Genomic DNA, 11,809 nt, shown 5'->3' on the forward strand with positions numbered 1-11,809 from the left:
TCTGAACATTTTCCCCACATTCAAAGGACACGCAAAAGCAACACTGGCCAGCTCAAAGCAGCCCTCCTTCCCTCCCCCAGCTCAGCGAGGCCATTTCCCAATTCCAGGAGGCTCACAGCAGCTTGCCTGGGCTCAGAGCTGAAAGGCAAGGCCTCCTTCCACCCTTCCTCAAGCCCTTCCTCAAACAATCCAGCTCCTGCATGCAAACAACCCTACAGCCGCCATCTTGAGGCACTACCTTAGCCTGAGAGGAAGAGCAGCAGGGCAAGATGGAGGCCCTCCTCACCAGCCAATCAGAGGTGTCCCAGAGCAACACCCATCCAATGAACACCCACGGTCAGCTTCCCTCAGCCAATCAGCTTCTAGCACTCACCAGCAGCCGGGCCCCAAGGTCAGGCAGAGCCATCCCCTCAGGCAGCAAGACGGCAGGATGGGGATGGAGGGGAAGATGAACACCAAGATGTCCAGGCCCTTCCCCACAGGGCCAGAAGTGCAGCAGGCGCACCCAGCCATCCCCCAAGGTGAAGGTAGAGCTGACCCCTTCTCCTCCCTGCTTTCATGGAGGGCAGGAAAGCTCACTGGCCGCCTAGGTGTTTCTCAGCAGTGCTAGAACCACCACCTGCCCTCGCTGCTCCCTCTTCACCACTCCGTGTCACTGCTGCCACTTGACTGAAAAGAGCAGAAGGTCTGAAAAATGGAGCCAAAGCTTGTTCTTGGTTTATAAATTTTTATTAGCTGGATAGTGTACACAGTACTTACAATTGCATCTATTAAAGACCAAAATACACTTGAAAAAATGCATCATATAAAAAAAATTATAAACTTTTAACTATATACAAACTTTGCCTTACATTATGTTAATCTCAGTACCCTCCCACACCCATTCACAAAAGATTTTGTCCCCCCCCTCTTTTTAACATGCAAGGCCTTAAAGCCATTTAGCATCACTTGAGGACCATTTTCCACAGCCCATTCTTTACACCCATATAAAACTGGGTTTTGATCGGTTCGCTGCTCCAGTGCTCTCTGGGTCAATCGACCACGTTTCTCATTCTCCCCGAGCCGCCTCTTTTATCCTCATCCACACTTTTATGCACTCCCAAAGTGGAGTTTTTGCTCAAGTGTAGCCAATCCACAAAGTATTCTCGTTTAATTACTAGAGAGGTTTGAACTTGATGACGTCTCCAATTTAACAAATTTACCCAGGAAAAGAAAGCAGACTTTTTTGATAACATGGTGTTGACCGATAACTCCAGTCTCACCAAGCAAACACTACTTTTAGAAGTGAATACACATAACCCAAAGCAAATGAAAAATATGACAGTAGCACTCAGGCTTTCACATCACTATTTAAAGTATTAACGATAAGACTTCCTATATAACACAAATCCATAGGTCTTAATACACATTCTACAACAACAGATCAGAGAACCTATATATGAAGGTCTTATTGGGAAAAAAGTTCTAGCTGTTCTGAAGAAGTTTACAAGTTCTTTAAGAAAAGAAGTAATTACTCATTAAAAAAAATACCTATGTCAGAGCAGTAATCTTGCTTCCCTAACTTCCAACTCTCAGAGGGGGTTCTCCAGAGACTAGCCATCAGTTGAAGAGCAGAAATGTTATGGAGAGGCTGTCTTACTCCAGCACAGAAATATTCCTCCAGCACATGAATACGCCACTGACAAAATGTACAGATGATCTACAAAACTATTTACAATAATGCTGCAAATTCAACTAAAGCAAATTTTTTGTTATTCCTTCACTAAAAGAGAGCTACATATTTCCTGAAATGGGTGACCTCACAAGAAATGCTAGGTGAGGATTTCATAGTTGCCCACTGAAGAAAATAAGCACCATGCTCTAATTGGCCTAGTATTTTAAGGCGGAAGCAACCAAAGGCACCAAAGATGCCATCAATGCAATGGAGGTAAACAAATGCCTTTTGAATCATTAGAAAAAAAATCCTAATGTAAGATTTGTGAGCAGAGCGTTAGATTACCAATATAATTTAAGACAAAATCGAAAGAAAGAACATTTATTTGCATGTAAAGAACGAGGCCACTTCCTTCCACAGCTGCAGGTGTCACTGTGCGTTGAACAGTTTCTTTCTCAGCTTCAGTTCACCAGGTCAGCTGTGAAAGGGTAAGAACATGGAACTAAAAATTCAGAAAGAAAATGAACTGAACTCCATTTAGAAAATCCAGCTGCCTAACTAGAAATACCAAATCTGCATTTCTTCTTTGTTCTTTCACTGGCTATGTTCCTTCACAGATGGCTGACCTAAACATTGTCATCCTTAGTATCTAGACAGGCACACTCTTCCTCCAAGATTGCCTGCTGGCAATGTAGAATCTAACATTTCTCCACATTTCTGCTCCTTCCTCTTGCGTTCCTTCCCATCTTCTCATACGCTTAGGTCTACTATTTCTTTCATCCAAAGTAAACAGAATTTTCAAGGCGCTCTCTTTCAGTACCCTCCCAGTCTTCTACAACTTGCTATTTTGTCCTCCATTTTGCATTTAGTCATAAGCTTTCAGTAAATGGGAAAAGACATAGGAGGGAGATAATATGGGTTCCATTTTTCAAGTTTCATTTACTTTTTTTGTCACTTGAAAACAGAATTCACTGAATTTAAACCAGTCTCTCCTGTCCTTGGATGCTTTCCTCAAAAACACCCCACCCTTTGCTACTTTATCTATTCAGGTTCATAATCACCTCCCTCAGTAACAATGCCTGGCAATATTTCCAATCCATGCTTAACTGCCATGATGCAGTTTTATGTTTTACAGAACACAAAAATTGGAAGAGATGGGACTATAGCGTGCAGGTGATACACAGAGAACCTGTAAAACTCATTCAACATGGGAGGAGACAGGCATGGAAAGATGCAAGTATCACCTGTTAAAATGCTTATGAACTACAGCTTCCATCGCCAAATTTCAAATCATTAAGAATGGAGCAAGCTTAAAATCTGTAATGAGCTATAGAATTAAAGATAATGATATGTTTTGTCGAGATACTCAGCCAGAAGCCAGCTATAGGTCATGAAAAAATCCTTTTTTTAAAGTGTAAGCACTCCTCCTTCATTAAGTGCCACATTTTTTTTTTAATTTAAAGAGGATAGTCTATAAAAAGCCCGAAAGGTTCATCAATATCTGCCTTCATTTGGTTAACAGTCCTTCAGTTACATCAGGATGAGCTGAGTTGAGTTGCCCTATGCTTCTGCTGTCATGAAACAATCCCTCACTCTGTGTAGAATGAGAGAATTGTGGAACTGATTTAGAACAGACATCAAGAAACACCATCACAAAGATGGTCAAGTGCTATCACTCGGAGATTGCAGATCTTATGTCTTTTGGAGGAACCATGCACTGGACTGGCAAGTTAGAAGGAAGATTAAAGAAAGAAATCCTTTGGAAGAGAGTCACTTAGAAGTTTTAATCCTTTTTATACTAGCATCCACTTTTCTTCCAAAGCAACAACCACTGGCAATAAACATACTAAAAAACACCAAGAGATTACTTTTACTATTTAAATCCTTATCCCCACATCACCCTCTCCCCTCTTACTTCTTGGAACAGATACACAACATATCAAGTTCTGTAATAATCTTGAAATATTTCTATCATTGTGACTGGATGGCTGAACTTTTCCCAGAGAAGAGCTTGCTGTTTACATATTTTACAAGGTGGAACTTCAAAGAACCCCCTTCAGTTTCTGCCAGTTTCAGAAGTGCAGATGCAACAACAGGGAACAGTTCAGTTGACAATACAGTCCAAAGGTGTAAGGAGTGAATGTAAATAACAAGTCTCTGCTGGGAAAACAAAGTACTGTGGTGTAGCCACGTCAGTGCTGGTTGCTATAAACTGCATTATGTCTCTGTACCAAGGGCCATAACTCCAAGAGGTCTTTCCTGGCCCTGCTTCAGCATGCCAGAGTTATTGCTGATCACTGAGTCAGTGGCACACTCTCACCCATGGCCAATCTTAATGCAAGAGATGTTTAAAAGCAAAAAAAAAAAAAAAAAAAAAAAATGTTAAAAAAAAAAAAAAAAAAAAAAAAAAGGCATGAACAGTCAGACTCTGAAATCGCTGTGCTGGATCAGAAGAGTATACCAAGAAAGTCATTAAGTTTCTATTTGTTGAGTCAACTGCAGTTAAAATCTCGACCACATACTGAAAACGTGGTGCTTGTTCTGTAGAAAAGGATAGGCTGTGATATGGCGATTGTCCCGTTGAAAGACTCGCTTGATACGCTGGAAAGGTAGGACAGACTTGCAGAAGGGACGGGAATTCTGTTCAGTTATTTTTTTTCTTTAAGCAGTGGTTAGGAGACTCTGATCATCTGTGTCATTGCTTCTTCATTGGCCTGAGTTGGATCCTACAGATTCAAAATACATATCATGTTGTAACTTCAACATTTTTCCCGTAACAGCAGAGAGAATCACGCACAACTCTATCAAGAGGAGATACTCCTGCCCCCTCCCTTGATCTCTAAACATGTCATATTTTTCCAGGGTTTTACAGGCCAGTGTAAGAGAATGGGATATATAAATCCTAATAGTTCCTAGTAATGCATTGTTTCTGGTAGTAGGGAAGACCTAGTACTGGTCTAGTATTTGGAAAGGATTCCACTTCAGAATAAGAAATAGTCTTCCGCTAAAGCCACAGGACTGCTTTAAAGCACTAATCAACAACAGAATTTGCTAATTCTACTCCATTGTGTCCCTTCCTTTGAAAACCTGTCTTGCACTTTTAATGTAAATCAGTGTGCGGCTAAGAATCAGATATTAACATTTTTTCATTTTCCATCAGATGTAAGATAAGGTATTTCTACCTTTAACTCATGTCCTAAAAAAATACTTCTGGTATGCAACCAGAAAGGCTACAAAGACCGTATTTCTTAGGACAAACAAATACAAGCATTCTCTGTAAAACAAAGTGAGTACATTTCTATCAATGTTACTATAATTTAATTACTCAAGGCAAATAGACACTTGCTCTCTACAAGAAGTGAGACAGAAGGTTTCTTTACAATGCCTGAAACAAAGTCAAAGGCAGAGAGGGACAAAGGTCAGCAGCCTAATCCAAAAAAGAACAAGCAGAACAGTACAAAGACACCTCTAAAGTGTATTTTGAAGAACTGAAAGTGGCAGTTGTCCAAAGAACAGACAAAATTCTACTTACCTGCATATGAGGGCTGTCTTTTTCCTTTGGTGAGAAGAAACGTCCACCTTCTCCCCGCTTCCTGGCCATAGCATGACGATGCCGAGATTCATGCAAATATTTCTGCAACAATATAGAGAAGGTAATGAGAGACCAGCCTACTATTTGTAGTTCAGTACTTTCAGAAGGGGAAATTCCTGACCACTAGAAAAGCCTACCCAGTCCCCATCCTTCCCCAAAGATAAAGTGTTTACAGTAAATGCCCATTTGCAATACAGCTACGTGCATATTCAACAATTAAAAGCATGCAAAGGAAGCAGGACTGCCACCAAGGGAGTTAAAAAAAAAAAAAATTTACTCCGATGTAGCTTTATGAACAACAAAACAAAACACAAACAAAAACAAAACAAAACCAAAGAACACTAAGATTCCAGTCTTCATTTTCCAGCACAGGTGGTTTTCTGTGCCTTTCTCATAAAGCAACCCTGTATTAGATCTGAGTTATATTCTCACCCTTCTTTCTTTGGGAATTTTTCCCTCTGCTTCAAGTTTAGCACGTGCCTGCCTCCTCTTAAGGATCCGGTGATACTGCTTGGCATTTACATAGAGGGGCTCTTCTTCCAGCATTTCTGCTCCAGGCAAAGGTATTCTCTGGATAGCTGGTACTGATCCAGCTCCAGGTACCATCTGTGCAGAGGAGAATATGTTTTTAGTACTTGCAGCTCAGAACACAAAGTGAATGCAAAAAAGATTAAAAAAAAAAAAGTTAAAATGGAAAGTGTTTGGGTTTTGTCCAGATAATGCACCTACTTAAATTGAAAGGAGTAATAAAAGTTGTTCTCAAACTGCAGAACAAATTTAAACAAATCAATTACATATAAGTTCTGCTTGGTTTTTTTCATGATAATGGTAAAATTTCAGTACAACATACAATTCTATGACCATGTTACTGCTTCTTGTACAATTAAGCATACAGGACATGCCCATTGCTTCCCTTTCTTTTTGATTATCACTTATTTAATTTATATGATAATTTCAGAGCATTTCTTAAGCAAATATTACTTGTAGAGCTGCTGACATCTAGTGGGGACGAACAATAAAAGTCATGTTAAAAGGCATCACACTACAAAGATAAGAATTGGCAGAAAAAGCCCTCTTATGAATCAGAAAAACAAATACTAAGGGATCCTTAAGAAAAGCAATAGTTGATTCAATATTTTTAACCCTCTACTTATCAGTTAACAGCTTATTTTGCATTTCAGTTTCTAGATTTCTGATCTCAGTAACTGCTGTGGGAGAAAGTACAGAATACATAGATCGCAATAGCACACAGGCCATTAAAGCTGAAAACTTACCTTGTTTAAACTTTAAACCAATGGTAGCTACTGAGAAGACTGATCATATTAAGGTGACATGAATCTCAGACAACAGTTTGTGTACAGGCATCTTAAACCTCAACCTTTAAAAAGATCAATGGGAAGTTAAATACATACCATAACCATTCCACCTGAATTGACAACATTTCCAGCAACTGGCAGCGTCACTGTGACAGTCCCTTGTCCACTACTGGTTGTATTGGTGTTGGCTCCCGTTTGGACAATTTGCGCTCCAGCCAAACTGGCTGCTGGAATGGTGATCATGCCTGTAACAGGGACTGTAACTTTAAGAAAATAAACACAAAAGAAAAAAGAAAAAAAAGAAACAAAAACACGCACACAAAAAGAAGGGAACACCATTAGTCCCACTTCTGTTTTTTACTCATTCATCCTTCCATAACATGCAAAAAGATTTAGAAAAGCATTGCAAGTTACTAACTAAATTGCATCACCTGGTCTTCATACTTCCTATTTTTTGCATTTGTATCCGCACAGTAATTCCAGTGTCAGATAAGAGATCACATACTCTAAGGTGTAAAAGCAAACTTAAGTGTTTCTAGTCTAATAGCCCTTGCCAAAGAAAAGAGCCATATTTTATTTTTCTGGGGAAAGAACCGCAGGCTGCATTCCTGTATAATAACATAAACATCTCTTCTTCCATTCACTGTGCCAACAATTCAATGTCACAGCACTCACAGCACTACTAGTATTGCAACTCAATGTTTTCTTTGACAATAATTACAAGGCAATAAAAACCTATCAAAGAGATAATTAAGAAGTCCTGACTCTTTTCACACCAAAGCTCATACCTTGTTGGAGAATGGTTCCATCAGCATTAACTGGCTGATAGACTATGGTCTGGCCTTCAGCTGCTTGTGCTACCTGTTGTCCTTGAACTGCTATTTGTTGCTGGGTCTAAACAAAACAAAGAACACAGTAACTTTACAAATCGCTTATTTTTCAAATTTTACAATTCCTGAATTAACACATGGCGCTTAAGGTGTTTCAGGCATCTATTTCTTTTGCTTTATTACCAGCATCAAGAAATAGGATGGAGCACAAACCAATTGAACTGTAGATAAAATACCTAAGGCACATATAACATACTTCTTCTAACAGTGTAGTATTTAATATTGAAAGAAACAAGTTCTAGGTTTCCTGTCTCACTATGAATATGTTAAAGGAAGAACTATTCTGCTCAGAAATTTAATTGTGGTCCTAAACAAAAGAATAAGCAGAAAACCAAGGTATGACTAGACTACTTCACAAAATGGCGCAAGTATGAAATTAGCAATACTTCATGTTTTCAAATTTCAACTAATAGACAAAAACAACCATGAACCAATAAAATACAGAAACACAATGGATAAAAACATGCAATCTATTTATTCTGCCCCAGAGTTATGTATGAAAACACTACAAAAATATAAAATTTATTCTCAAGTTCTCCTCAATATTAATAATTCCTCCTTTTTTTTTTTTTCCTTTTTTTTACTTAACCATACCTTAAGTCATTTGTCAAGTTTCTCTTCCTATTTCTCTCAACAAAACCCTTTCATGCTGGTGCAGTTACCTGTGTCTGGCCAGCAGTAACTGCAGTCTGTGGCTGCTGTATAATGATCTGCTGGGTCTGGCCCTGCTGCCCCTGTACCTGCACAGCCTGCCCACCTTGAATCTGAATCTGACCTGGCTGGACCAACTGAATCTGTGGAAGAAAGAGTCAGAAAGGAACATTAACTATGCCTCTTATTTCTCCCTCCTTGGCCTCAGCATTACCAAATCATCTCTGAGGATGATTTACTGTTGCAAAGAAAAAGAAAGCACTGATTCTTCTCTTTTTCCACTTTAAAATGAAGAGTTTTAATTTATTCCTCCCTGTGACACAGCAGTCACAACCATGTAGAATAGAGGAAACATAACATGCTAGCGTCATTATGCCCTAGCAGTTCTCCACTGCTTACACAATAAAACAGTCGAAAGAAATAAAATATTCACATGAAACTAGGAATAATAATACTCAGGTGAAAGAAAAAAAAGGACTAAGATTTAAGATATCTGCAGAGTGTTAATTATCCAGCATACAGAAGCAGTCCTGGATATACACAAAAGCTGACTTCAGCTTTGCAGAGAAGTCCTTCCACCAACGTGGAACATTTCTTAGATTAGAAGAGAGAACTGGAATACGGTTTGACGCTTGAGCTTAAAAACCCAGTTATGGATTTTCCTCCAACAACCAGACTGTAAAGAACCTAACACAAAATATACTGGGTTTCAACAGAAGAAATTTTAAATAAACACTAAATAAACCTCTCAAAACACCGAGACATCATGTGCCTTCCTGGACTGTGCTGAGCTTGATTCCTAAATCCCATTCTCAAATCGCTAGAACACTTTCATTATGCCACTGTTACAGTTCTTCCCTTTGCTTTTGAGGAACACACTTTGAGCACCTGTTTAAATTTAAAAACTGTCTTTTAGACAAATATTTCAAAATAATTGCTTCTAATAAAATCCATTTTCTATACCTTCTACAGTATTACCTTCTGTGCAATGGAAATGTTTAAATTCACCTTCAGCCATCACATATTAGATGAACTCAAGCACAACAGTTATTTTCAGGAAGCTTAAACAAATAAATTATCTTAAATAAATAAGAAAAATTTTTCATCTTTCTGAGCCATAGATTGAGTAGGCACCAGATCACCACCTATACTGCAAAGGCCAGTTAAAATAAAAACAACAGTAAAAAAACCAAACAAAACCCCCTAAACCAACTCCAGCTGTATTTTAATGGACTTCATTTAAAAGGTTTGCACCATCCCATAAAATACAAAAATCAAATACACAAAGAATTTTCATTGCATTCTTAACACGCAGCTCACTGCCAGATCCATAGCTGGAGAACAACCGTATTTGCCCAGTTTATTTTAAGAGTGCTGAGGGTGAGAACATCACAGTTCATTCTCTGCAATTTATCTTAAATAAAATTAGGGTTATCTCACCTGCTGCAGTCCCTGTGTTCCAGAAACGGGGACTTGCATGATTGTCTGGCCCTGACCCCCAGGCACAGCCTGCACCATGATCGGCTGGCCAGTTGATGTGATCAGCTGACCTCCGCTTACTTGTACCATTAGTGGTTGACCTTGGACCTAGGAAACAGGAGAAAAAACAAACAGAACAATGAAAAAGTCTGGTGACGTGAAGCCAGAAACCGAAGTGGCTACCACGTGAGGCTAAATGCTTACCTATTTTAATGCAGTGGCCAGAGAACCTGAGCAACAGTCCCCTGGGTTCATAATCAGCATCAAGTATCTTTAGTTTCTAAAACTTTTCCTGTGATGTGCTGCTGGATTTAGTAAATTATCTTTTTCTGTTGCAGTCTAACCAAAACTTGCAAGTCTAATTGCAATAAAGCATGAAAAGCATAGCTAAATTTTCCAGACACAATAACTATATTCATGCACAGCCCGAGAGCAAAGTGTAATACAAGAAACTTCATTATCCACATCACTATTACTAGTTTTTAATTGGGGTTCCTAATGAGAAAGAGCTCTAAATAAGCTATTCTGAGAGAGATTCCGAGGTAGTTTCAACTCTCTGCAACTACATGCTTACAACATTTCTGTTTCCTAACCAGTATGTAGCATGCGATGGTCTTAGAGAATCTTTTCATGGTTATTACGTGAAATTATCAATATAACAACACAAAATGTACTTCAGTAAGGAAGAGTGAAAGAAAATGAGCAGCAGCCACTTCTTGGCCCAACAAAGCTTACAGCGGATTTATAAATTCAGCTGTAGTAAGAGTCTCTGGACTCCTGGACCAGGTATATCTCTGGTCACTAGGAAAAAGGCCAACGAAAAGAAAAGCAAGGGGAAAACCTCTCTGTTTAAATACCCTTACCCGCTAAGTCTCCAAACTCCCCAGAATATATCTTTATAAAAAGATATATTATATTATCTTTATAATTTTCCTGTATTTATAGGAAAATACCATACCTCCATGGCTTAAATGTGAAATGAATCTTATGAACTAGGTAACCACTCTTTACCACGCTCTGAGTTGTTTATAAACAAGAGCAACACAACATGATAAAAAGTCACCGAGTTCTTGGGGTTTCTACCTGTAAATTTCAAGAATATGCAGTAGCAAACGCTCACTCTTCAACCACTGTAGAATACCAGACTAAACATCAGTACAGATTTTCAGCACATACTGAGCTACCTAAAAAAGCTTCACTTTGCATAGTTCAAATACCTTAGTGAATTATATGCTACGGAAACAATCACAGTTGTACCTCGGTGATCAATGCCTACATAGAATATTGTTGACTTTACAGGTCACCTAATATCCTTGCGACACTGTTCTGTCCCTCAACCTTGTAACTGTCACATACAAGTCCCTAACAAAAATCAGTAGTACTTGTTTTGAACTGAACACAGAGAGAGAGAGAGAAGCATGCTCACGTCAGCCACAGAGAAGCACAGTCAGCAGTACAACATCCAACAAGCAGAAAGAAAAATGATACATTCCAGGATTCTTGTTAATGTATTAGAGCGAGCGCAAAAAAAAAAGGGGGGGGGGCACATAACAACGACCAGGAGGCCACAGTGACCCAAGCAATTCAAGTCAACCAGCTTTTCGTATTTTAACTCTGAACATAAAAAATGCTGTGTTCAACTTTACACCTGGCAAGACCATTCCAGCCTCTTGGAACTCTCCTTCTCTGAAGAATTAAAAACCAAACAAAATCAAAATACTGAGTGAAAAATGCATTACTAAACTGCTATGGCTATCCAGGGTTCATCAACTCCTTTAAAAGCCTCCTACGTGAGCTAATGAAGTTTGCAAGACAGGAAACACTTCACATTGAAACAAATCAGGGTTCAAAATAACCTTCCATTTCCTTCCAATTTGCAATGTAATTACTGTTAGGATACATACTTCTCCTGGGTTTCCCTGTGTTGTTCACACGTAAATAAGAAATCAGATCTCTCAATCCCACAGAGGCCAATATTGTCCCCAGGTGCCCTTTTTAATCACAGACGAAAAAGTTTCACTCTTCAAGCTCATGGGTCATCTACCACCTCTCTGTCCTTCTTTCACATAGCGAAGACACAAAACTGCTCACAGTGGATATCAGAAACCTAGTCTTGAAACTACAGGAAATCTTTGGGTTCTCTCTCTTGACTATTACTTCCTCATTTTGCTGTTTTTTGCTTTAACTCCCATTTCAACCACTATTCACTTTCAGAATTACATCAGCA

At 39.0% G+C, this 11,809-nt stretch overlaps 1 protein-coding gene and 1 long non-coding RNA gene across 10 annotated transcripts in view; both read right to left on the reverse strand.

Annotated features, from left to right (window-relative positions):
• Nucleotides 1–716: 716 nt before the first annotated feature.
• Nucleotides 717–4,008, reverse strand: LOC103919818. Its single transcript, XR_663761.1, has 2 exons — nucleotides 3,570–4,008; nucleotides 717–2,132 (listed from the first exon to the last, which is right to left on the reverse strand). It is a non-coding gene; the product is annotated as an uncharacterized LOC103919818 (long non-coding RNA).
• A 43-nt stretch (nucleotides 4,009–4,051) lies between these two features.
• The window catches only part of NFYA (nuclear transcription factor Y, alpha), an 11,639-nt gene continuing 3,881 nt past the window's right edge, over nucleotides 4,052–11,809 (reverse strand). For 4 of the 9 annotated variants that reach the window (XM_009327390.1, XM_009327388.1, XM_009327393.1 and 1 more), the window contains 7 exons: nucleotides 9,544–9,690; nucleotides 8,115–8,246; nucleotides 7,351–7,456; nucleotides 6,659–6,825; nucleotides 5,679–5,852; nucleotides 5,187–5,288; nucleotides 4,052–4,380 (listed from right to left, as the gene is read on the reverse strand). In XM_009327390.1, the coding sequence (XP_009325665.1) occupies nucleotides 4,327–4,380; nucleotides 5,187–5,288; nucleotides 5,679–5,852; nucleotides 6,659–6,825; nucleotides 7,351–7,456; nucleotides 8,115–8,246; nucleotides 9,544–9,690 (882 nt within the window). In that variant the 3' untranslated portion in view covers nucleotides 4,052–4,326. The remainder of the gene's footprint in view (nucleotides 4,381–5,186; nucleotides 5,289–5,678; nucleotides 5,853–6,658; nucleotides 6,826–7,350; nucleotides 7,457–8,114; nucleotides 8,247–9,543; nucleotides 9,691–11,809) is intronic. The other 5 variants (XM_009327392.1, XM_009327394.1, XM_009327396.1 and 2 more) reach the window with 3 other exon arrangements.

The sequence above is a fragment of the Pygoscelis adeliae genome, unplaced genomic scaffold, assembly GCF_000699105.1.
Source record: "Pygoscelis adeliae isolate BGI_AS28 unplaced genomic scaffold, ASM69910v1 Scaffold197, whole genome shotgun sequence".
Lineage (NCBI taxonomy): Eukaryota > Metazoa > Chordata > Aves > Sphenisciformes > Spheniscidae > Pygoscelis > Pygoscelis adeliae.